At 36.8% G+C, this 27,799-nt stretch overlaps 1 protein-coding gene across 3 annotated transcripts in view; it reads right to left on the bottom strand.

Annotated features, from left to right (window-relative positions):
- The window catches only part of ALCAM (activated leukocyte cell adhesion molecule), a 210,372-nt gene that overhangs the window by 52,497 nt on the left and 130,076 nt on the right, over window positions 1-27,799 (bottom strand). For 2 of the 3 annotated variants that reach the window (XM_032852094.1, XM_032852095.1), the window contains exons 2-3: window positions 8,698-8,798; window positions 4,622-4,841 (exon numbers count right to left, since the gene is read on the bottom strand). In XM_032852094.1, the coding sequence (XP_032707985.1) occupies window positions 4,622-4,841; window positions 8,698-8,798 (321 nt within the window). Of the gene's footprint in view, window positions 1-4,621; window positions 4,842-8,697; window positions 8,799-21,264; window positions 21,284-27,799 lie in introns of those variants that run through there. The other variant, XM_032852096.1, reaches the window with a different exon arrangement.

Here is a 27,799-nt window from a genome sequence, read left to right as displayed (position 1 = left end):
TCTAAAACATTTTAGAGAGGGATATATCCAAAATATTTAAGCAATATAAAAATTCTCAATGCTTAAATAAGTAAGCCAAACTTCTCTGGGAACTAAAATCAAGTATTCGTGATACCACTCTGAGAGCATAAGAGAGGTAAGATATTTAATTAATTTATGTGGTCAATCAAGAGTCAAAATTAACAAGAGAAAAAGAACAAATGGGTTTTTGTTTCCCCTTCAGTAGTATCTATGCCTAGAATATAAAAAGAGGTTTTAAAAAAATCATCTGAAAAAACTGAGGTTTTTTTTTTTTTTTAATTGAGTCTTCTAATACAAAATGTAGGTGGGCAGTGTTGCTAAACTGCATTACTTTCTAGTTCACCAAAATTATTTATCAAAACAGTTGGGCACGTACTTCCTCTTAGGCAAAATATATATATTTCTCTGCTTTGTAAACCTTATGATGTTTTATCCTTGCACATAAGATCATAAATATTTGGTGTGTTACAAGTCTTGGCCCTTTACACATGGCCATGTATATATTTTTTCCATAAATATTTTCTAAAATGTATACTTATTTCAATAAAATGAAGCTGTGGAAAATCCAGAAAAACCTGGTGAAAGAATGCTTAATGTTTAGGCTTCTTCACAGTGTAACTCATCTTTTTATTTGGAAGAGAGTCACCATGGCCATTATGGAAGTGATGGTAATACCTACTCCAATTCCTTGAGTTCTTTTCTTCCAAACTTTTGTTTCAAACCCACGAGATATTTTATATGTAATTTTCTTTTATATTAGTTTGCAACAATCAATGGGTATTAGTTGGAGGACCATAAAAGAGGACATGTACTATTTTAGCAAAATTGCATATTGATTCCAAAGTGTTTAAAAAAAAAAAAAAACTTCACATGAATTATGCCTTAATATAATTCAGGGATTCATAACCAAGTATAGAATTGAAAGGGAAAGTCATAGTACAAATTTATTTGCATTATTAAAATAACTTTATCAAGGGTATCGCAGCCAGCTGAGGATGTAGTGATGAAAGCCAAACTGCTCTCTATCACCCACAGTGTACAGTGTTATTACCAAAAACCACACACAGGAGAGCTTTTGATAGGGGAGGAAGGCAAGAAAAGAGAGGTTCACTGGTTACATTGACTCATGAAAGCTCCTCTCAGTACTTTGTCAGTCATTACCTCTTATAAATTCTCGTCCACTTTAAGTAAACAATCATTAGCATGGAATCATAGTTTACTTCCTCATGAGATGGGAAAGGTAATTTTTATATTTAAAGAATCAAAATAAAATAGGTCTCATTTGTTAAATAGGTCATTATCTGCCTCCTTCATTTAAAAAAAAAAATTCCTTGCAGGTTGATTAACTTTTACACGGAAGGTGAGAGGAAGGACACTCAGTTCTGATAAAACTCTGAGAACAGTGTCCGAATGAAAGCTCTAACGTAACCGTGTGAAGTCAGCCAGCACTGCCCGTCACTAAGCAAAGAACCAGTCAAGTGTACAGTGACCCTATGTCACGGAAACAGTTTTCCTTTTAACGAGTGGGTTTACAGGTTAGCCTACATTGTGGTTTTTCAAATGGTTTTTTAGAGCTGGAGTCATTTGCCTTTTCTTCTCCACCCTGAATGAATTATCATGAAAAAAACCTTTGAAATATAGTGTGGGTGAGATTCTAGCCAGCAGAAGCAAGTGCCTCCCCCTCTCTTGCCCTCTTCAGCAAAGCTCCTCAGGAGGATCTAGGAACCAGTAGGAAAACGACCCTCAAATTCAAAGCACTTCTATTACTGTTGATGAAAGAAGCAGCCTTGGACTAGTGAACATCCTCAAGGTCAGAAATCAGCAACACACTTAACAAAGCCAGGTCTTCTGATGACCAGTCAGGTATTTTTCTGTTCCACCACTGACAGCCAGCTGGCAATCTGGGTACCCATTTGACTTCCAAAACTTTTGCACAGTGATTGGAATAAATCTTTGAGAACTTTAAAGGCTTGACTGATGTTTCTGAATGTGTTTATTAACTTCACACGTGCATTAAATGCAAACACATTTTAATTTTGCTGCCATTTAATTCTTTTTTTTTTTTTTAAAGCTGTATTCCTCGCAATAAAGAACATGACTTATTTGAACCTCAGGTGCTTTATGGGCATAGCTGTTGTATCTGAGGTATAGTTTAAAGCTAAACAAACAAGACTACAGCGGAGGGAGCAGAGTCATTGGTCATGGCCTCCAGTCTGAATAAGAACAGTCTGAGTTTGCCCATGAGGATGGCACTCCGCAGCAAGCTGAGCTGGGATTAGCTCACTTCAACCATACTCGATTCTGTAGTACACAATGCATGTTGCTAGGTGACTCGACAGAAGGAAACAGAGCACTGATTGATGAGCCTAGTAACTCTTAAGTGACTGCAATATACACATGCACAGAATAAAAGTCTCCCTGTCACAGCTGCTGTTGGCTTCACAAAATGTGACCCAAAGTAAATTCATTATTTAAAAAAAAAAAAACAAAGTAAAGCCCCTATATGCTCTTGCAAATGCTTTCCTTATCATGAGCTGTGCCGTCCATTTAATTGGACTTGGAGGGTTCCACGGTTTTTAGCATAAAATGCCATTTTCAAGAGTGTGTAACTTGTCTATTTAAATTCTCCCTGGCCCAGAGCCTGGAATGCAAATTCTGTTTCTGAGAATCACTTTGTTTTCAACAACATTCAAAAGAGAAGGGGGTAGGGGGTGCTGCCAGTATGTGGGGTGTGAGTTTGTTTTCACAATCATAGAAATTCCCTGTATTCCAAAATATCTTACAAATTTTTATCAAAGCAGACCAACTGGATTTTTTTTTCCAGATTGCTGTATGATATATACTTTAGGTGTATTCTGAAAATTGTCACAAACGATTCTTCTAAAGGAAACAACCTGGATTTTCTCAACTTTCTTGTAGACTAGCTTGATATTTGAGAATTTTAACACAGTGAGAAAGAAACCTGGCAATAAGGAAGCAATACCCATAAACTTCGGGGTGCTATGACTTAATCTCTACCTACTGTCTTACATTCTTGTTGTGAACTTATATTTATGACATCAGGGCCTAATTTTAAAAATTGTATTGGTTGTTCTCTTTACAGAAAGTGTCCCTAGAAGTGCACCATCCATCTTCCTAGTAACATCAAAGTGAAATTAAAGAAAGAAAGGAAGGAAGAAAGAAAGAAAGAAAAAAGAGGGGCTGTTGGTAAAAATAGGAGGCAGATTATTTGGGGTATTTAATGGAAGGCACGATTGGTAAACACTTGGAATTTGGTGTGATTCATAAAATGACTAAGAAGGGTGGATGGTTTCTGGAAAGTGCCTTCTAAGCTGAAAGGTAATCAACTGAAACATGTAATATGCTTTTACAATGTTCTTCTGGAGAACAAAGGTTTCTTTTGATAGTACAAGAATTCTTTGAATCCATGTCAGGAGCCCATAGGAGCTTTGAAATCTATATAAATACTTAAGGGACAGTTCCACTTAGTTGCATAGGCTATTACAAGAGAAATGGGAAAAATCCATGGTTGTTTGCTATAGCAGCCCTCTGGGCTGTTTTCTTCCCTATTTATTTTAACAATTTCTAGGTGCTGCCATGTTATCAGAAAGCAGAGGGAAAAAAACTGAAAAGTGAGACCTTCTTCCCCAGTTAAAAAAGACTGGCATTCTGAAACTTTTGAGACCTATTTTTCTCCCTGTAATTTCTAATATATTATGATGTAACAGGAGGTGGGATTTTTTTACCTGAATATTAAAAGATAAAATGTTTAATTAGAACTTCTCAAGTCATTCATTTGCATAGCTATTTGCACAGTAACATTAACTATATGTTATCATTAGGCAAAGTTACTTTGCCGTAATGACTACAGTTATTACTCCAAGTTTCTTCTTCTGACTTCTCTTCTTCCAATCTTACTCTACTTCTTCCCCTTGAGGTATTCCACAGATGCATTCAGGGTGTGTGAGCTTTTTTATTTGGGGGCAATTTTCTAAACCAACTGAATACTTTGAAGAACTAAAGCAACATGATTAAAGGCCAGGATATATGTATGTGTGTGTGTGTGTGTAATACTACATACACACATATTTTGACACACACACGCACACACACATAAAAAGCTTAGATTTCTAAGTCATAAGATGGTTTGGATTTGCTTGTATTTATTGTTTAATATGTAAAAATATTACTTTTATATGGATCAGTCTGATACATACGTGTGTATTTGCGTGACATGCATATCATATGTATGTGTCACATATCTACGTATATCTCATAGACTATGCATTTGTACAAGTCAGTGAAAGTAAAAGACCACGTGCCAGTTTTCACTTTCTGGTACTTCGTATCCCAGGAAATGTCACCCAACAAAACAACAGAGAATATTCTTTTAGTTCCTCACTGCAGAACTCCTATTTGAATTTCAGGGGTTTTGTTTTCCTCACTACCAGCATGCATGAGCAGAATGAAGATCGTCAGAAGTCCTCTCACAGAGATGCCTGCCGTGGAGACACTACAGAGCATTCACTCTTCTTGCTGAAGAACATTTTCTAGTACCAGCCATCAATCCCACTTAGCAATTACACTGCAGACTACTTACTGAACACCTTGACTATTGTAGGTGCCTCAAACACGTTGTCCTCAGTTACTAGCATGCACACAAATCTCTTTTCATCACTGATCCTTGCATTACTGATAGACAAAGTGTAGTTTTCTGAGAGGCTCAATCTGTCTCTGTATTCTGGTACATCGTCGTACTGCACACTTTTCTTTGTAGAGGACCTGAAGGCAATAAATACTGGGGAGCCATCGGGCTTTTCCTAAAAATTAAAATAACAATACATTTTAAAAACAAGCATATTCAGATGTTTCAGGATTACATCCAGAATAACAAAACTTCTTGGCCATATTCTTCCGCCAATATTTATAATTCTGTCCAAAAGGAGTAATTTTGGATATGAGCCTCACATAAATCTTTGTTTACAGAAAATGACTCCTCATAAGAGGAAAGGCTCTACGTTCTTTTACAGGTATCAGTTTAAATATGTGAAAATGGAAAGACTGGGCTATTGGAATCTGAGCTTCTCTTGCGTCCAAAGGACAGAATTAGTGACTGTTCTGAAACCAAGAAGGGCTGACATTGTATCTAATTTAAAAGAAAAAAAAAAAAAAACAGATGAAAACAAACACACAAATGCACAAAATGATATTCAGCTAACCATCAGAGCAAGCATACATGTGGGCTGCAAATACTCAGAAGTCCTGGGCAGTTATCCTTTGCATATTCATTACTTTAATCCACATATTTTAAACGTCCACACTTTTCAGTTTCAGCCAAAACTGACAGAGCTGACCTTTACTCATAACATAATTTAATGAGTCTTCATGGAGGAACAGTATGTGCCCTTATGAAACAATCATGTCCATTAAGCAACAGAATCAGATTAATCACTAAAATCCATAGTTTTGCTATCTGAGTCATAAAACTTAGCTCAGAGAGCTTTCATATAAAAACTTATTATCAAAATAAAATATAATCTGGCATGGACAATTATGCCAAGAGCCCAAGACTTATAATTCATCTCTTCCTTTGCTCCCACAAAAATTCTCTTAGCTAATAAGCAATTTAATCTAAGATAGAAGCCAATCTCTCTTCTACTTACCTCACAAGGTCTTCGAGAAAATAAAACATGATAAAACATTTTAAAGTGCATGGCAAATTCCAAGGTACTACGGGGAGTTACATTTTAAAAATTATTAATATTTATTACTTTTATGGACTAAATGTTTGTGTCACCACCAAATGCGTATGTTGAAGATCTCCACCCCAGGGTGCTGATATTTGGAGGTGGAGCCTTTGAGAGGTCAGTAGGTTTAGATGAAGGACTAGAATGGTGCCTTTATGACAGGATTAGTACCCTTATAAGAAGAGGAAGAAAACACAGGTTATATGAGTACATAGCAAAATGGCAGCTGTCTGCAAATCAAGAGAAGGACCCTCACGAAGAGACAAATTTGCCAGCACCTTGATCTTGAACTTCCCAGCCTCCAGAACTGTGAGAAATAAATAGTTGTTGTTGAAGGCCCTAGTCTACAGTATTCGGTTATAGCACTGCAAGCCAAGACAATTACTAAGCTAATTTTAGAGCCCAAAAGCTTCAGTTGGTTGAATATCTGAATACATTAATAATATTCTCCTTAAATTTTTAAATTTTGTCACAGGCTTGCAATGCAAATCCTTACTCTAAATCATTCCTTCACCGAGGGAAATATTTTAAACCAGTCCCTTATGTTTCTGTATTCATGCACTTATGCAATAAATAATAGTTATTAACCATATGCCAGGTACTTTCCTTGGGTTTTCCACGTAGTAATGGATTTAATACTCCTAACGACCCTGTAAGTTAGAGTTGGAATATCAGATTCATTTACAGATTATACAGTACAGACAGAAGTCGGTTAAGTAAATTGTCCAAGGGCCCAGCTAGCGTATCCCAGCAGAGCAAAGGTTGAAGCTTTGCAGTGTGGCTCCACGATGACTTCACTATAGCACTCTTCGTAGCTGTTAGCTGCCCCTTCTGTACCAGCACTGGGGCAGATGCTGAAGAAGAGGAGGGGGTCAAGGAGGGCACGTGCTGTGATGAGCACCAGGAGTTATACACGACTAATGAATCACTGAACGCTACATCAAAAACCAGTGATGCCCTACACGCTGGCTAACTGAACATTAAAAGAAAGAAAGGAAGAAAGGAAGGAAGGAAGGAAGGAAGGAAGGAAGGAAGGAAGGGAAAGAAAGAAAGAGGTAGGGGGTGAAGTGTGGAAAGGCTCACAGGGAATCATGATCTCCATTCACAAGCAGATGACCCTGCAGGAGGGGAGAAGCCAATCTGTCCCTCCTCTGTGTCTGGCTCCTTTCACTCTTTCTAAACCTACCATTTGTCTTTCAGCTTTCATTAAATTAGAGCTTGCCGACTCTGCCTACAAACCGACACTGGTTGTAGAGCCCATGGTATTTCAAATGCATCTCATCCGGTTATTGCTGAAGCTCTTTGCTTTAATTAAGCATTTGAAAACTGTCATTATTGTTTCCACCACCACTGTACTAATTCAGTTTGGGGGAAAATTACTCCCTGAATCATCATCGGGAAGGTCTACCATCACGATTTTTCAAAATCTGTGTTCCATTTATTTTGGCAGTAGGTTCGACTCAACAGGTGAAGCAGGGGGTAGTCTCACTTGGAGTTCGAGGGGTGTGAACAGACCTTGTCCTCACAGGCCTTAACTTCCTTGTTCCACTTTTACAGTAAACCAGAAATAGTTCAACATTCTCCAGTGTGAGCAGGTATCAGGAGGGGAGTACAGGGAAGTGCTGAGCCGCCTCACCCCCTGCCTCTGCTGTCACATGACCCCCGCACATGCGCATGCGCTTAGAGCCCCACAGCCAGAACAAGGACCATGTGCCAAGCACTCTGTCAATACTCTGCTATGAATTACTTCATGTAACCCTCACACCACTGAGGGAAAACTATTCTTATCACCCCCTTTTCAGAGATGAGAGAATGGAGATTCATTCACTTGTCCAGAATCCCACAGCATGTATATGCTGTGTATATGCACATGTTGGTCTGACTTAAGAACCCACATTTTGAAAGACTGTGTTCTACTTCCAGCTTGGGTGCAAACTAAGCACATTTCCCAAAGTGTGTTCTGTAGTAGTTTAAAAAAAAAAAAAAGAAAAGAAAGAAATGAAGCAAGCTTAGACTATTTAGAAGGCATCTTAGTATATGAAAGGCTCTAAGAAATACTGTGATAAAGTCTTCAAAAATTATTTGACCATCAGAATTTTTTTTCCCTATTCAAATACCTTTTAACATTTCAAGGAACTTGGGAAAAACTGCCATTGTATTCAAGGAAGCATAACTCTACTTCAGGGTCAAAACTATGTGTCTCATGTGATTCTGCATTAGGAAACTGGGCCAGAAAGACACCTTTTTTGGTTTCTGTAATTAAAGTGAAACACCTTATCAGTCAATGTTACCTAGCCACCCAAATCATCTATCAGGTATCTATCCTCCATTTCTAGACCCATCTGTGCCTCCATACCTGAGAAAGTATGATCTCCTATCTGCAAGATAGGAGTAAAATGGACAATGTTAAATGTAAAAAGGACCAGCCACATCAACGTAGTTCTAAGACAACACTAGAAACAAGCTTCTAATGCTGATGACTAATTCCCAATGAATATGTGGGTACTCTAGCAACTGGTGTATTTTGCCTTTGCAATAGCCACACCAAAAGAACATGAGTATGTGGAGAAAGGCTGCCAACTTCCACTAAGCTCTGTTCTACACGCCACTGATTTTACTCTGGAACTCTGCCTTTTCCTTTGCTTCTAACATTTAAGGTTAAATCTTTCAGACTAATATGATCTAAGAATTACGTGTTTATTGGCTTTATTTTAAAATAGCACTTTTATGTAAGATTTAGGTATTACTCTTTTGAGATATTCAACACATAATTCTACCTTCCTACATTTGTACCCACAGTTGAATATTACCATTATGTTAATTTGAAATTCACATTTACTCACAGAAGGAGTATTATCTCAAAAAAACAAAAACAACAACAACAAAAAGCTAGAAGTAATTAGCCAAGTCCAAAGTAGGTTACACTTACATATTTCCATTTGCCAAACATGAGATTCTGAGGTACATCGAGTCGGCAAGGCATGATAATGGTATCTCCATATGCTGAGTTTACAGTATACCATCCAAGGCCTTTAGAAAAAAGAAAAAAGAGAGAGAGAGAGAAGACATTAAGTATTTTCTTGACGTAACTAAGCAAACAACTTCAGGATGTGCATCTTTTTTTTTTTTTTTTTTTAAAGATTTTATTTATTTGTCAGCGACAGAGGGAGAGCGAGCGAGCACAGGCAGACAGAGGCAGAGGGAGAAGCAGGCTCCCCGCCGAGCAAGGAGCCCGATGTGGGACTCGATCCCAGGATGCTGGGATCATGACCTGAACCGAAGGCAGCCGCTTAACCAGATGTGGGACTCGATCCCAGGATGCTGGGATCATGACCTGAGCCGAAGGCAGCCGCTTAACCAACTGAGCCACCCAGGCGTCCCCAGGATATGCATCTTAATGAAGATTTCCTATTATAATTTTATCTTAAATGACTATAAAAAGTATGAAGCTAGAGCATATCTCCTATTTAAATATGAACAACTCTTATTTAGCTACTAAATCTTTGAATGTCACACATTTCAAGTTTACAGACCCTCTATTTTACCTGGGAAGAGAAAACTGTGTTGCAAAGGAACATAGTGGAATGTGAAAGTATATTTTTTTTCATAAGTACATATGCCACAGGAAAAAAAATGTATGTTACATTTCAGAGACAAGTGGGACTACAACAAAGGATTAACACGTTTATAATTCTCAAAACGAGTTTTAAATATATTTTTCATTTGAAAATATTGTCAAATTTATCTTCTGGAAAAGTTTTTTAAAACTACTAAAAATTAAACTAATACATATAAGACCACAACCAAATTTTAGGTATAAGTAGGAAACTGGCTTACTTTATACTAGCAATGGTTAATATAGTAGTTTTAATTTTAATTATGCATAAAATATTAACAAGACAGGAATCTGAAATATAAGAATTCTTTGTAAAGTGTTTATCAAGTGGTTATCTTGAATTCTGGGTAGACAACCTAACTTAAACCATAATTTGCTACTAAGGTACAGAAAAGTTCCTGGTCTTATTTCATTCTTTACTGAGAAAAAGTGTAGATTACAAAAAATTAAAATGTCATAACCCCACGACTTTTGCATATGTATGCAACATACTATTCAAACCTGTAGACATTCATGAAGTTTAAAAAACTCAGGCATCTAATTTGACAGGAGTACTAAGGGAATATTTCAGATTTTTTTTACCTTATTTTGCTCACACTGGTTTTTAAGATTAAATATGTTTACAATTAAATATCTATTAAGAAATGTCATCACTGGATATAGTGTGAATGAGCTAACTTAATTTGAAACTGTAGTGGGGGGGGGAGAAAGATATTTTGTCCACCAGGTGGTGCTGAAGTGCAAAGCTAAGGCCATTTGAAACACAAATACCATTTTATGACTTTCTGAGGAAACAAGACAGTGGACACTTTGTTACCCATCAATCACAATGCGTAGGAAAATTTCATATAGGGATAAAAATCATTACCTTTGGTAAAGAACAAAAGGTAATAAAATTCTTTGTTTAAAATCCTGTCAACTGAAGAAGATACTTCCTTTAAAGCAATTTTGCCCCAGTGAACAAAATCATTACAAGAAACACAAACTTCATGTAAATATGCCTCAGAACAACTAGTTTCCAGCATTTTTAACATTGTTAAAATAAAGAATACAAAGTATAAGTCATGATAATGTGCTTTTCACTGGCTATTGGAGACAAGTAGTTTTCCAAAACTGTTTATCATATGTTCAGTATTATAATAAAAATTACCTCAATAGCTTTTAAATTGTTTAGTGTTTCCCATACTGTAACTTTGATTCCTTTTACCTTCAAACCATTGCAGCACATAGGACTATAAATAAAGACATGGTCTCTTCAGCCTTGTTAAAATACAAATTGTGAGGGTTTAGATATGTGGTTGCAGATATGCAAACTAATGAGAATTAAGAAGTTACTTTATTTCTCAATATAATACCTGTTTTCTATAATGCTTTGTATGCTAAATGTGGAACTTTTATCATGTATTTTAAGATCTGTTGATGCACTGCACTGGCGTAGGAATGCCAACCCAAGAAAACAATTTTGTGATTTAATGTTTTTTCACCAGTATGTGGCAAGTCACTTGAATATATAATAACTCTTAAGATGATCTGGACCTATAACTTAAATTATGGCAGGACACGCCCCTCTAATTATCTCCTATCACTTGTAAAAGCACACCTTCTTTTGACAATCGGTGGTACTCCCATGGTTGGTCAAGGAGTGAAAACAGTTCACGCTCTAGAGCTTAGGTTCCAAGGAGGTGAATCCTTTGCCAGGTACACAGGGAAAACGAGAAAATTCTTTATGCAAAAAATGTAATTCTTTGCTATTTCTTACTGACCCTTTTTCTTTTCTCTTCCTTACAGAACTTTAATGCGCTATATAAATACCAAATTTTGTAACAGATTTTAAAGATACAGGAATTTCAAGTACATCATGTGTTATTAGCATACTGAAGTACAACTACAAGGAAGGGACCATCTATTCTTATCTTTGTATCCCCAGGAACAATGCCTGGCATCAAACAGGCATCATATTTGATTTCTCACTTGAATGTTCTGAAATCCTTTCCATTTTGATTATTAAATTAACATCTTTGAAAATTAGGGAGGAGCTGGTACCACTGGAACTTCGGGAATTCTTTTTTTTTCTTTTTTTAAAGATTTTATTTATTTATCTGACAGAGATCAAGTAGGCGGAGAGGCAGGCAGAGAGAGATGGGGGTAAGCAGGCTCCCCACCTAGGAGGGAGCCTGATGCCGGGCTCGATCCCAGAGCCCTGGGATCATGACACGAGCCGAACGAAGGCAGAGGCTTTAACCCACTGAGCCACCTAGGCGCCCCAGAACTTTGGGAATTCTTATTCCTACCACATACTCTAATAAAGGCTGTCCTAGATTGCCTCTGATATACAGAGAACATGGATTTACGCTTGCAGTGCACTCGTTTCTGAAGAGAAACAACCACAAAGTAAACACTTTGTAAGAGTTCATGGATGAAACTACAGAAGAGAGTATTTCTCTCTACCGAACTTTATTATTAATTTCAGGAGAAATTAAGGATTTATTTGTGCTCTGTGGTTTACGAATGATAATGTGAAATGCCTTTTTTTCTTACTGTGATGACCACAAAGCAAAGGGTTGTTTTGAAAAATATTTGGGAATTCAGGAGTTGGGTCTTTTAATGACATATTGATATCCCAAATTAGCCAGAACAGGACTCTGCATAAGAAACCTAAGGGAAATAAGACATGTGACAAGCCTAAGGGCAGCAATTAAAAGGCCAACGGTTATAGACAGAAGCCCTGGTCTCTAGTCTTAGGGCATAGAGGATGATAATCAGTTGGGACTCCTAGGAGTCAAAGATATGAAATTTCTGAAGTATCTGTCAAGTTTGCTATAGTCATCAACTTTCCTCTATTCTAAGCGTATACCAACTCCCAGTTTCATCTGAGAGAAAGACGAAAAGCTTGAATCTGTGGTACAGCTAATATCCCTAACCCTGCAAAGATAAAATGGCTACATAACCACTGTGATTTGGTGATGAATTAGCATCCTGATTCCTACAGATGTCTCAGTCTTTGAGATGAAGTGCCAGTGAGACCCAAAGTACCTGTCAACACAAATGGTTCTGTTTACACTTTTCACAGAAGCAAAAGATTCTTTGATCTGCCAAGTCTGAATTGAATTTAACTCACTAAAATTCCCCTGCAATTTTCTCCCTGCAATATTAGTTGGTTAAATTATTCATGTTTTTGTAGACTAGAGATTATTGGACACTATTACAAATATAGAATGATCACGATGTCCTTCCTCAAAGAAACTAAATATAAAATATAAAAGGAATGAGTGTGGGCACAAGTGTGTGCACTTCTATGTTGTACATGTTGTATCTTTGTGTATATGTATATATCATAAGATATTTTTAACTGGGATAAAAACCTTCTGTATTAAATATGCTCTATAAATGTAATGTATTGTTATGAATTATTAATATTGCTGTTGCCATCAAAATGTCCCAACATAAAATAAAATGCAAAAATGTATTACACTCAAGAAGCAGTGTGTAATTATTTAAGAAGTTTTTTTAGGAAGAGTTAATAACTACAGATAAAGAATAATAGAACTAAAAAGGTTATATAGGAGAATTCAATAAAAAACACAATGGGAAAAGCACAGCATAAGAAAAATCTCTAAGCCCAATAATTCTGACATATCAAATCTCAGATAAGTGATCATAAATACAACATAGCTTTGGTTATGCATTTTGTACAGCAAATAATTTAGGGAGGCACTGAAACAGACTCTGGTATAATTTTTGAAATTAGGTGAACACAGTTCATTTCTAACTGAACTAATAAAAATGTAATTATTGTGCCCATATTGGTGAGGTATACTTTTTCTGTATAAACTAATACTTAAAGACTATCAAGTTCAGAGTAATCATTCCCTTTGAATTTCTGATATACAGTCATTTGAGTGGAGGTATCTTAAAATTCAGAACCTGCCACTACATTTCAAGCAGAACAGTAAACAATATAGAAAAGAGGAGGAGAATTATAGAGTCTATTTTCACATGCTGTAGCTTCGCCTGGTTAATTATTTTTTATTGCACTGATACGTCAATAGCATCCTCATCCTTCGAAGCATTGTTCTAAGCTCTGTAGCTCTGTTAGGTGACATAGAAGCGTTATTCACATTCACAACTGGCACGGAACTTAGGACATAAGAGCTAAATTACAGTTCTACAGAAATTTTGGAGAAATTTATTTGTGCAGAGGATTTGCTGGGGAGGAAGCAAGTAGAATTGAGAAAGCTATCCTTAGAAATTACTTTTATATTTATTTGACTGATTTTGACAGGTAAACATGCTAGTGTCCCTATGAGCTTTTTTTTAAATGAATTAAGACATACAGAATTCTAATTAAACATATAAATATTTTGTAACATCAGTTTATAGCTGTGTTTCTCAACCTCATCACTAATGACATTGATAGCGCCCTCTCCCCAGCTATGGCAACGAGAAATTTCTAGATAGGACAAATGTCCCCTGGAAGGCAAAACTGCCCACCAAACTTCCATCTAGTTGAAAACAGCTAGTTTAGATCTTCAACTACTGGCTTTCTGTATTCAATAAAACTGGCTTCCGTTGATCATTGTTGTAAAGTAGATTCTCAGTATAGGACTAAATAATCACCGAATATGAATAGAGGGACGGAGGCAGAAGTGGCACATAATAACACTTAGCTATTATCAACTTTATTTTCCTCACAGAAACATATTATATTCAACTATGATAGGGAGATTGATTCCTGACTCTGGGGATTTGAGATCCAATCTCTTCACAGAGATTACAAAAAAATATTCTAATTTAGCAAATCTACTTCATGTATCACGATCAAGCACAAATTATACATACTATATATATTTTCTAAGCTATATGTACTACATGTATTTTATTTAATGTGATAAAAGATCTATTGATAGAAGGTGAACTAGATACCTTTTTTTAAAGATTTTATTTATTTATTTGACACACAAAGATCTGCCTACACACAAGTAGGCAGAGAGGCAGGCAGAGAGAGAGGAGGAAGCAGGCTCCTTGCTGAGCAGAGAGCCCGTTGCAGGGCTCGATCCCAGGACCCTAAGATCATGACCTGAGCCTAAGGCAGAGGCTTTAACCCACTGAGCCACCCAGGTGCCCCAAACTAGATACCTTTAAAGTGCCTTTCAAACCTGTGATTTTATGACTCAATGAGGCAAATGTACTTCATAATTCCTCCTATTCTTTATGGCATTAAATAAGAATTTACGATTTTTGTGAAGGTCAAGTGGTACATAACAAGTAAGAAGTGAGACTGAGGGAGGCTGAGAAAGACAGATACAGGGCTTATAATTCCCAAGTAGGGGCACCTGGGTGGCTCAGCTCATGATCTCAGGATCCTGGGATGGAGCCCCACATCAGGCTCTCTGCTCAGCAGGGAGCCTGCTCCCCCCCCACCTCTGCCTGCCTCTCTGCCTACTTGTGATCTCCCTCTCTGTCAAATAAATAAATAAAATCTTTAAAAAAAAAAATACTTCCCAAGTAATTTAGAATGGATGGCAGACAGGCTAAGACATCTGATGGAATATGTTACTTTGGGAAGTAGACAAAAGTGTTTTCCTACCCTGCTTTTCAATTTCTCTTCAACAAATGGGTACTTGGGGAGCAAGCTGGGTTTTTGCTGAACCTGCAACAGGAAGACGTTTACTCAAAATCTGCTTTCTGGGTGGTCTTTTACCTGTGTCACATGCCACGATGTAGGTGTAACTATGTAATGCCTACAGACAAGAAAAATGGTGATTCTTTCTTTCTCTTTCTTCCTGTGGTTCCTCCAATTCTATACATGGATTATAACCATAAATTTTTAGGCCACTGTGGAGTAACATTTAGAGGGGAAAGGGCCTAAATCCTACTAAATTATAAAATGCTTCTAGTACCCAAGAATATATATTTTTTAATATTTGTGGGTTTTTAAAAATTTTACTAACATATAATGTATTATTTGCCTCAGGTTTGTGAATCAACAGTCTTACACAATTCACAACACTCGCCATACCCTCCCTGGTGCCCACAACCCAGCCACCCTACCCCTCACCTGCCCAAGATTATGTTTTAACATATGTGCTCTTTAATTCCAAGTCTGGTATATTATAATGCTTGAAATATCTATCTTTTTAGTAAACTAGAGGTCAATATAATGACTTATGTCCTAGAAAAGAGATCTACAAAAACAATAAAATTTTAAGAATACAGTATCGGCATCTGCATGCCCGTGCTGAAAACTGTCCTCGCAATTTGCCATTGCCTGATACTTCATCACGCTAGAAGCCTGGAATAATGCATGAGGCTGGGTAAGTCACCGTTCTTCCTAACTGACTCAGGCTTTGCCCCATCTCTGCCTCATTTTTATCATTGTTCCTTGGGCCTTGGTTGAATCCATCCATATCCTTTAAGGCCCATCTCAACGATCACCTATTTATACATATGATCATTCATCAAAGTATTTATTGAACACCTACTAGAGGCAAAATGTTAGATATTCTTTGTGGGAGGAAAAAAAAACATATATATATATGTATATACATATATATACACACAATACCAAGATATATATATGTGTGTGTATATATATGTATGTGTGTGTGTGTGTGTGCGTGCATGCACCCGCGTATATGTGTGTGTGTGTGTGTGTGTGTGTGTGTATGTAATACCAAGATCTATTCCTTTAGGAACATGAGCTGCTGTAAACTAAGTGCTGTGGGAATGCAGAGGAAGGAATCCCTGCAATGAGCTTGAGGATATTGGTGAAGACTTCCTGCAGGTAGTTTCATTTGACCTGAACACTGAATGAAGGTTTCTAGGTAAGAACTACTTCACTAGGGAACCTGGGTGGCTCAGTAGGTTAAGCATCTACCTTCAGCTCAAGTCAATGTCCCAGGGTCCTGGAATCTAATTCTGCATCAGGCTCCCTGCTTGGCAGAGACAGGGCTTCTGTCTCTCCCTCTGCTGTTCTCCCTGCTTGTGTGCGCTCGCTCTCTTTCTCTCTCTCTCTCATTCTGTGTCAAAGAAATAAATAAAATCTTTTTAAAGAGAAAAAAAAAAAAAAAAAAGAACTACTTCACCAGCATGTCCTAGCGAGGGACCATGCAGAGGCACCGAGTGGCATTTGGTTTTCTCTCCTACGGCAAACTTCCTTTTTTATTACAGTAATTTCTACATAGTAGATCTTTGATCTTCATAAGGAACATGTCCTGACTGGCAGTTTTCTCGAATTCATAGATGCACATAAGATTGCCCTAATAAAATGCAAGAAACTGTTAGATCTACTTTCTCTTCGCTTTCATCACCAGCACTAACATTTGGATTCCTCTTGGAGCCACTTTATTATAAGCAAAAAAGTTTAATTAAAAATTACTTAAAAGCGGGGCACCTGGGTGGCTCAGTGGGTTAAGCCTCTGCCTTTGGCTCAGGTCATTATCTCAGGGTCCTTGGATCTGGCCCCGCATCAGCCTCTCTGCTCAGTGGGGAGCCTGGTTCCCTACCCCACACCTGCTTGCCTACTTAAGATTCTCTCTCTCTCTGTCAAATAAATAAATAAGTAATCTTTAAAAAAAATTATTTAAAAGCCAGTAGAAGTGATTTATGTTGTGAACCTTTATTTTTGTTTTCTGAGAAATACCTCATGAATTTTAAATCGGTAAATGTAAAGATTCTACTGTGCTTATTAGAATTTAACTTGGGTTCCACAAATGAATGTTAGGGCATGGATGACAACTCTACAGTTACTTTAAAAGTCCCCAAACTGTGGGATATGAAAACATTTGTTTTTATAGAAAGAGAATTTAAAGCTTTCATCAGATGGTCAAAAGTAACCTTAAATAAAAAATAAACTATTTAAGGGCACCTGGGTGGCTCAGTGGGTTAAGCGTTTGCCTTCGGTTCAGGTCATGATTCTGGGGAACTGGCATGAGTCAGGCTCCTTGCTGAGCAGAAAGCCAGCTTCTCGCTCTCCCTCTGCCCCTCCCCCTACTCATGCACTCGCTCAGGCACTCTCTCTCCCCCGCAAAAATAAATAAAATCTTAAAAAAAATAAATAAATAAAATGCTTAAGGCTCATTCTAAATTGAACAGAATCTGTAGAAGCACAATTTGATGGTATCTGTCAAATTAAAAATGCTAATACCCTTTGATCCAGTAATTCTACCACTGAGAATCCATTCTATAGAAGTTTTTGTACAAATGCACAATTGTATACAAAGTTAATACAGCATTATTTTGAGTATTAAAAAAACCTGGAGGGACTTAAATGTTTGCTAATACAGGAGCAATAAAGTATATATCCATACAGTGCTCTACTTGACCCACTGAACACAAGTGGGATCCAAACACACTATTTTTCTCTCTATATATTTCAGTATTTATAATTTTTATCATTCATTCATTCATTGACTATTGAGTACCTTCTCTGTGCCAAGAACTGTTCTAGGATGGGAGACCAGCAATGTGCAAAAACTAAAGAAAACAAAAAACTGTTCTAGTTTAAGTTCTAAACATATATATGTATTTATTCATGCATTTAAAAGCTTAATTTCTTTTTGAAAAAAGGAGAAATTACCAGCTTAATTCCTCCACTATACTGCAACATAGCTGAAGGAAAAGCCTACATTTTTCTCATTTTGAAACTTGTTGCAGCTTTGTGAACATTATAGGAGTTCAATAATAATGGGTAAAATAAAGCTCTACTATACTACATCGAAAGGAACTCTATAAGATCATATTCTTAAAGCCCATATTCTTTTCTCTGCATTTAACATTCCAGAAAACCACATACTTTCCTTTAAAATTCCAGGGAATCCAGTGAGGTGGGAGTGAGGGGTTCTGTAGTGTTTTGAAATCAGTATCTTAAAATTGCCCCCCCCAAATGCTATTTTTACTTTAAAAACTTTTTAATGGACTATAACATACATGCAAACCAGTGTAGAGATCTAGATTTACATTTGAAATGTGACTAAAAGCACCAGGATTTAGGGTTTCTTTGGCAACTCTTCTCACGTTCTGTCTTGAGGGTAAAACTGGGATTTCCACACATCTGTCCGACAAAGAACCCTCTGTTTTACCAACCCATCATTCCCCAGTGATGAGCTTTCGATAAGCCTATGGGGTCTACGCCAAAATGTCGAAACATTGGTCCCTTCGTGGGGACAAAATGAAATAAATACACTTCATTCTCTGTATGTGTGTGATGGGGGAGGGTATAGAAAGACTATCTTGAAACTGAAATTTTAAATTTTATATATGAAAAGAACAATGTTCTATATTTTATTTTTAAAATAGACATTCATACTGATAGAGACTAAACAGGAGAATGTTCAAACATATTTTTTATACCATATAGTTTACTCATTATAAAAATTAAAGCATCTGTATAATGAATTATTTATGTTAGTTGAAGTTCACAAAGTTGACTATTCTTTCCTTTCATACTTCCCCAAATTACCTAGGACTTGAGGTTTTGTCTTTAAGATGTTTATAAAAGGACAATCCTCCACTCATACAAATTAGTCAAGACAATGAAAAAAACTGGTAACATTTTCTTTTCCTTCTGCTCCCCTCCTCCAATTCAATTTCCCTTATTAGTTCCTGCATTGCCTGTGTCCAAATTTTGAGGACATCATTTGGGAACTAGCTTAACTAAAGAGGTGATGGAAGAAACCAATATTTGAACACTCCTCCAGGTTAAAATAATGCAAAGGAAAGATGAATACATTTATGCTCCATTGCTCTGAACATTTTCTCAGCATGAAATTCCAGGTTTAACTAATTCAGAATATCAGTTCTACTTGAATGGTAAAAAGTAACATTTTTCTGTGCATTTTGTCATATAAGTTGCATTGAAATTGTGAATACAATTCAATTATTTTAACAAGAACAATAACTGTACTGTATTCATGAAAACACTATCAATAGAAAAACACTATCAACAGGAAAACAGGCACTACGCTTCACAAAAGACCTTAATTGCATCATCTGAAGTAATGGAAACTTTTGGAATTTAGACTAGAGTCAGTCTTCAGAGAGAGTTCATAATTATTGTGACAGAATAAATTTGTTTTCTGCAAATAATTTAATGCCATGACAACAAAAAAATCTCTTGATTTGAGAAAATAAAAGCTGTCCTTGATAGCACTTCCAAACCCCCAAACAACAAATTCCTAATAGCTTTAATATTCCTCAAATGCCTTGGAAAAAATATATCAGAAAGACTTTTAATCAATAAGATCATCATTGTTTTCACAGACAGCAGTGTTAATTGCATTTCCTTAGCATTTCAATTAATATTCAACGGTGTTGGAGAATTTTATTTTATAATTGAGGTGCTAAATTAACCGGGGATAGCAAACAAATTGTTAGGGCTACTGAATGAGCAGAGTAGGTGACTTTTGCTTTTTGGTTTTGATTGGCTGAGTGACCTTGTCCAATATGGTTGCTACTGGTGTACTCCATCATCAAGTCTCTAACTGGGCATCAAAAGATATTTACATAGGTTGAAATAGGTTTTTGCTCTTTTCTTCACATGAATCCCAATTAGCACTGCCTATGTCTCCTGAGGAAATATATTTGTACAATCAAACATGGTAAGTAATAAGGTTAAAAAGCTATTTAATAGGTTTTCCCACAGACTCAGTACAGATTGCTGGTTGATTTCCGAGGTTTAGATTTGTGTAAATTTCATGCTTTTAATTGACATCTCCCCAGAGGGGCTGTAATATAACATAAGGTCAATAGGGGGAAAAAATGATGGCTTTTATGGCATGGTTCCCTTTTTTTAAGAATTAAATTGTGTAAGACTGGTGAATCACAGTCCTGTACCCCTGAAACAAATAATACATTATATGTTAATAAAAAAAGAAAGGAATTAATAAACTCTTCACTGGAAGATCTAGTCTTCCAGTTTTGAGAAGGAAGGAGAAATAGAAACATTTGTTCAAGGTAATTTTTAAAAGAAAGCCACAGGAAAGATGAAATTTTAAAATAAAACAAATAGTTGCATATGCTTAGAAAATCATCAGAATCTGTTATATGAAACTGAAATCATCTTCCAGCTTTGATAGATCTTGTGTCACCTCAAGGACCAAGTAAGTACACGAAACAACACCCATTATAGCTTGCCCACGGTGGAAGCTCAATGAAATAACTCTGGAATGCATAAACTTAGAGAGACAATCCTGTCTTCTATTAATATTAACAATAACTTTTCATATATTCCATTTTCCCTGACAGTCATTATTCTTAATTGATGAGTGGGAGGAAAAGTGGGAAAGAGAACAAGATAATTTAGGAAGGCAATGAGTAGAGATGAAAAATATAGGAAGATGTATTGAAAGGTAGTTTTATCATTTCTAATGGTGTCAGATGGAGGCATGCTTTAAATATCTTATAAAATCTGGATCCGAAGTTGCCTCCAGCTTTGAAACTTTCCTTTACTCGCAAAGATTTTAACTCACTGAATGCTTTGCCTTGGAGAACCAGAGGCCTACTGTGATTTAAAAATGTGCCCACACTTATGATGTGATTTAGGAAATGGTAAATGACCCCCAGAAGAATTACTGGAAAACTACCTAACATGGACAAGATAATCCCCCCAAAACAAAACAAGACAAAACCTAGATCAGAAAAACAAGTTCTTACAACAGAAAAAAATGGCTCTTCTGTAGACTGAAAAGGTGTCTGCATTCAGCCGCTCTTCTGTGGTTGTTAAAGTTTGCATCATGCCTCACCTGCTCCTGTTTCAGCTTCACATTCTTATTTAAGCGTCAACTAAGTAAGTGCTTCCTCTTTATTATCCCAGGGAAACCATAAAGTGTGATGGACATGAAAACGTACCTCACAGACCCCCAGTCACTAAGAGTACCTTACAAAGGAACTCAACTGCTGTGCTCCGAGATCCAGCACCAAGTTGTGCTGAGGCCACACTTTCCCTGGGCTGCTGCAGGCTCAAGACTGAGCAGAGTAGGGTTACTAAAGACAGGCAAGGTTCTTGGAGACAAGGGACTCCTCTGAGAGCTAACTACGGCTCAAGGAATTCATTTCCCTGGTGAAACTTCCTTAGACTACACAACAGTTTAGAATGTGTCCACCCAACCTTCCTTCTGTCTCTCGTTCCCCTAATGTCAGATTCTCATTGCACTCTGACGATTTTCCCCACCCACCAGCTCCTTCCTCATTTTTTTTCTCATTTAGGTGTTTCCCTTGTACAATCCTTACATGTTCAATCTATTTTGATATCTGCTTCTCAAAAGATCCTGGCTAATACATGGGAGAAATTAGGCAGAACATTATATTGACTGACCCTCTGACATTAGTAGACTATTGGATTCAAGAAAATTGGGATTTTGGTATGGATGCAGTTTTAAAAAGTATCCTTGATTTAGTAAGGGGTTAGCTAAGTTAAAAATAAAGTCACTGTAGAACAATAATATTAATAATAATGGACTTTTGAAAAAAATATTTGCTTATTTATTTTAGAGAGAGAGCGAGCTTGTGCCAGTAGGGGGAGGGGCTGGGGGAGAGACTCTCCAGCAGACTCCTGCTAAGGGGGGACCCCAACACAGGGCTCAATCCCCAACCCATGAGATCATGACCTGTGCTAAAACCAAGAGTCAGATGCTTAACCCACTGAGCCACCCAGGTGCCCCAATAATGGACATTTCAATAATGCTTTGTAGTTTGCAATATTCTTTTTTTTTTTTTTAAGACTTTATTAATTTACTTAACAGAGAGAGATCACAAGTAGGCAGAGAGGCAGGCAGAGAGAGAAGAGGAAGCAGGCTCCCTGCTGAGCAAAGCCTGATGCAGGGCTGATCCCAGGACCCTGAGATCATGACCTGAGCCAAAGGCAGAGGCTTAACCCGCTGAGCCACCCAGCACCCTGTAATATTCTTTTATATACATTGTGCATTTCTGCATTTGAGTCTCATAAAAGTTCTGTATGATAAGCAAATAAATCTGCATCATGAAGAAATATCATGATGCCTCATTTTACTGGTAAGATACTATTCACCCAACAAAGCCAAGAGAGTAAACGAACATGATCAGGCCAGCATACAGTGGAGCCTGAGTTCAAAATTAATTCTCAATTCATGTTCAAGTCTCACGACTAGAGATACACAGAAAATAACTATAGGTTTTTATTTCATTTTATACTTGGCTAATTTGGGAATATTATTTGAAAGGTATTAAAATGTTTTCTATATTTAGACTTAAATATTTAAAAATCTATAGACTGGAGGGACTAGAAAGAAAACAAATGAATATATATGACCATCTCTCTCTCAGTGTGATGTTATGTAGCAGCTGACCATTTGTTGCCAGAAATAAACTGACTTCCATCCATGATAGCTCACCTAATTCTCAAAATAACATAGAAAACTGCAAATAACTGAAGTGGTACACATCTTTCAGATATGGAACCAGAGGTATACTAAGGTCCTTTAATGTAGATGAGGCATTCAGCTGACAGGCAGAGGAGCACTTTACATACCCAGAACAGTAATAGATTACCAAGAAAAACTGATTGGATGAACAAAATGAAAAGGTTGGGATTCATGTCAAGTACTTCTAACTTAAAAACCTGCCTTTCCATTAAAAAAAAAAAAACTTTTCAGAATTATAACTTTTAGGTGAGTTGAAAATTTAAGTTCCCAAGATACCTGCACATGAATGTTTACAGCAACTTTATTCATACTTACTCAATTTTGGAAATAACCCAGATGTCCTTCTGTAGGTGAATGGATAAACCAAACCAACTATGATACAGCCATACAATGGACAATTACTCAGCAACAGACAGAAATGAAGAAATGAGCTATCAAGACATGAAAAGACTCAAACGCACAAGGCTAAGTGAAAGAAGCCAATCTGAAAAGGCTACATTCTGCAGGATTCCAGCTATATGACATGACAGAAAAGACAAAACTATGAAGATAGCAAAAAGGTCAGTGGTTGTCAGAGGTTCAAACGGAGGGAGGCAGGGACAGGTAGGTGGAGCACCGGGAATTTCCTGGGCTGTAAAATTATTCTGATAATGCTGAATGCAAGTTATTATACATTTGTCAAAACCCATAAAAAGTACAGCACAAAAAGGGAATTCTAATGTAAATTATAGACTTAGAGTTGATAAAATAACGTATCAATATTGACTCATCAATTATAGCAATGTACATTAATTACATCCATGCAAGATGTTAATAACTGTTAATAACTAGAAACTAGGGGCTGGAGAGAGTCGAAGGAGTATTTGGAAACTCTACTTTCTGGTCTATAAACCCAGAACAGATAAAACGTACTCTTAAAAAAACTGATGCACATAGTTTCTTTGGCCTATGATATGCACTCTATATTTAGACAATCTTACCTAAATTCCCTTGCTTATGGTAGAGGGAAGGACATAAAAATCAATGGCAAAGCTTTGCATCCACCAGCAAAGGTGATCTCAGTCTAGGCAGCTGAATCCCTGGGCAGATATCAGCAGGTGCTGACAACACCAAGACCCCTGCTGAACAGAGTGTCCTGGACGGCTGTGCTGCAGCCCAGCAATTGCTGTTTTATGATTATGTTTCCCACATATTCCCAATCCCACTGAGGTGCTAACACATTCGGTTCATCTTTCCATTTAAAAGAGACAATGTCTTTGATCATTTGTTCATGGTTACTGCTCAGGGAGATAATGATACTCAAGATTCCCCTAAACTGAATATTATATTACCTCTTTGGCTCTGCTATTTTTAACAGCTTCAAAAGACCATAATGTCATTAAGGTTAAAAAAGGTTCATTGTTCCCATACATTAAAAGATTGCCAGGTTACAGAAACGAGCTCCAAGAGTCTCAGCAAGGCTTTAGTCTACATCTTTGGTTTATGAATCTCATTTGAGTTCTATTAACTGAAAGTACTCCTAAAGCTTTCCCCTTCTGAAGTAATTAATTAGAAAACAAACAAATAAAGCAAATAAAAAAGACTGAAATATTTAGACTGTGTTACTGTTTGAAAATCCAAGGGTAATTTTCAACTTAGCTTCCCTCTGTAGAGTCCTATAAGTCCTATATGCCCTAAGTCTTCTTTAGCCACAATTCTGCCTCTCTGTGTACACGGAACAGATGATAAAGAACATCTCTGGAATCAACTTCAAAATTGTTTTTTTTTTTATATCATTTCTGAATTGTCAACAGCCTCAACATACAAATATGATTAATGGTACATGTTCAGTCAGTAAGTATGTATTAAATACCTTCTAGGTAGAATCAGTATGGCTTTACAGTTTGTTATTCAGAAATCCACTGATTCTGGGGTGCCTGGGTGGGGCAGCTGGGTAAGCATCTGATTCTTGGTCTCGGCTCAGATCATGATCTCAGGGTCATGAGATCGAGCCCCACGCTGGGCTCCATGCTGAACGTTCAGTCTGCTTAAGCCTCTCTCTCTGCCCCTCCCCAACCACTTTTCTCTCTCTCTCTCTCTCAAATAAATAAATCTTAAAAAAAAAGAAAGAAAGAAACGACCAATTCTTCTAATTTTAAAAAACTGGAAGCTACTCTACAAAGGAAATTTCCAATACAACATCTCACCTAACAGTTACCCAAGGAAAACACATCCGGTTAATGAAAACAACTGATACACATGTACTTCAGAAAGTTATCATTATGGAAGTGTGCTACTCATTCTAAAACTTTTGTAGCTTTAAGACAATTTATGATGATGTATATGGAAAAGCCAGTGCAATCTATTGACAGTGGAAAACGTATGTGCCTGAAGAACAGACTATAGTAAATATGGGTTAAGCATTTATTCAATACTGTTGATATAAATGAGAAACCGTAGGAAAAAAAAAGTGTATGCTAAATATCAAGAACCATAGGGTACGTCTCATTAATATCAAATAAGTATTTAGTTATTGACCTTTGTAAAACATTCCTGAATTTTTTCTTAAATTGTTCCTTACATAATTCCTTATTTCTATAAACTTTTGAAAATAAAATCTTTCTTGGTCCAAAAGTTTCCATTTCATATTAATTCAAATACATTGGACATATAGAGCTATTGATTAGCTAGATACTATATCTATATCTATATCTATATCTATATCTATATCTAGATACTATATCCCTACCAGGCATACAACTATAAATAAGTTACCTATTCCACAAACATTAAAATCTAGAACAGGTAAATGAAATGAAACAAATAGTGTAACATAGTGGTCAAGGCATGGTCTCTGGACTCCAGCTTCATGGGTACAATGCAAGCCCTGGTACTAGGCAGGTAGGTGACTTCCAAAGAGTTATTTAACCTATACGTGTTCATGTTTCCCAACTACTAGATGGCAGGCAATAATAGGATCAAGCTCATAGATGTACTATGAATATTAAATTAATAATGTGTAATTGCTTAAAAGAATCTTTTTCATACACTAAGAACTCAATAAATATCATCTATTATGAAAAGACGGTCAACATCACTATCATGAGGGAAATACAAATCCAAATTATGAGATATCACTTCACACTTCCTACAAAGGCTAGTACTAAAAAGTCAAATATAAAGATTAGTGAGGATGTAGAGAAAATGGAATCCTCATACACTGTTCGTGGGAATGTGAATTGGTACAGCCATCATGGAAAATAGTATAGAGTTGCCCAAAAGATGAAAACTAGAATTATCATATGATCCAGAAATCCCACTTTTGATTTTATATCCAAAGGAAAGAAAGTCACTATATTAAGATGTCTGCACTCTCGTGGTCATTGCAGCATTATTCACAGTGGTCAAGATATGCAAATAATCTAAGTGTCCACCAATAAATGAATGGATAAAAAATATATATGTGTATACACACAAACACACACACAATAGAACATGATTCAACCTTTAAAAGGAAGGAAATCCTGCAATTTGTGACAACATGGATGCACCTAGACATTTCACTAAGTAAAATAAGTCAACACAGAAAGAAAAATTATGCATGATGTCACTTGGATGTGGAATCTAAAAAAGCAAAAGCAAAAAATGTTGAACTTATAGAAACAGAGAGTAAAATGGTGGTCGCTAGGGTTTCGGGTGGGGGAAGCAGAGATGGGGTCAAAGGGTATGAACTTCCAGTTGTAAGATAAATTAACTTTTGAAGCTTAATACATAATATGGTAACTATAATTAGTAATTATGTATTGTATACTGGAAATTTGCTAAGAGAATAGATCTCAAGTTTCTCATGACCTACACACACACACACACACACACACACACACACACACACAAAGGGTAACTATGTAGGGTGATGGATATGTTAATTAGATTCAGTGCAATGTATATGTGTATTAAAACATCACATTGTACACCTTATATATATACAATTTTTATCTGTCAATAATACCCAATAAAGCTCAAAAAGGTTAGCTATTATATTTCTTTGGCTTTTATTTAGTGGAATAAAAGAGATTATGTGCTAAACATAGAAGCAGAGGAGACACTGTTGAATAAGCTGGAGAAGGCTTTACCCAGAAAGGGCATTCATATTGATCTTTACAGAGCAGGATTTCTTCAGGTGAAAAGAAGAATGAAGGAACTCCTGCAGAAAAAAGATTGAGAGCGAAAGGCATGATCTCATCTGGCCAGCATGGCTGAGGTTTAGGACATGTGACACTGAAGGAAATCCTTCACTGGAAAAGGAGCTGTGCAGGTGAAACTTTAAAAGCCCTTAAACAGGAGCTTAAAGACTTTGGACTGTATCCATCCTATAAGGAATACAGAGGCAATAAATGGGTTTTGGTTTTTGGTTTGATTTAAAGATGGCAGGGAAGTGGTCAGATCTTTGCTATTGGAAATTTTTAGCAGTGGTGTGGAGGATAACCAGCCAGCAAAGGTACCTGGGAAAGGTAACGCTTCTAGAAGGTTAAAATGTTTAGGTTATGTAATCATAGTAAAGTAGAGCAGGAGGGACATGAAGAAGCAGCATGCGAAAGAGAAGACCTTGCCAAAGTCAAAACAACATGAGCTTCTGGAAGTTTGCTGCACTGTGCAACTACAAAGTTCACATTTCCCAAGATAGCTAAGTACATTGCTCATAGGAAGAACAGCCAGCTAATACTTAGTCTCCGCAGAAGTACGTCACACAGTATGTGTGAAGAACCCACTCACTGGGCAGATAGGAAAGCTGCCTTTTTGTGTTAGCTCTTTGGAAAAGCTTGAGACTAAGTAAGAAGAGTCCAAAGCAAGTATTAACTGGTGGTGTGAGGTGCCTGGTTTTCTAAACACAAATTATTAATGTAACATGCATTTGGGGCTTAACACAAGCAAGCCCTTCTCAGTAAATGCTACAAACTACAGAAAGAGAAAAGCTGAAAGCTAGATGCTAAATAGTCTTCAAGAAATATTGCTGTTTTTCCCCCTTACTTTTAAGGATT

This window comes from Lontra canadensis, unplaced genomic scaffold (assembly GCF_010015895.1).
Source record: "Lontra canadensis isolate GAN:19392208 unplaced genomic scaffold, GSC_riverotter_1.0 scaffold6, whole genome shotgun sequence".
NCBI lineage: Eukaryota > Metazoa > Chordata > Mammalia > Carnivora > Mustelidae > Lontra > Lontra canadensis.
Note: the sequence above shows the minus strand (reverse complement) of the source record. Positions and strands in the feature narration are given on the sequence as shown.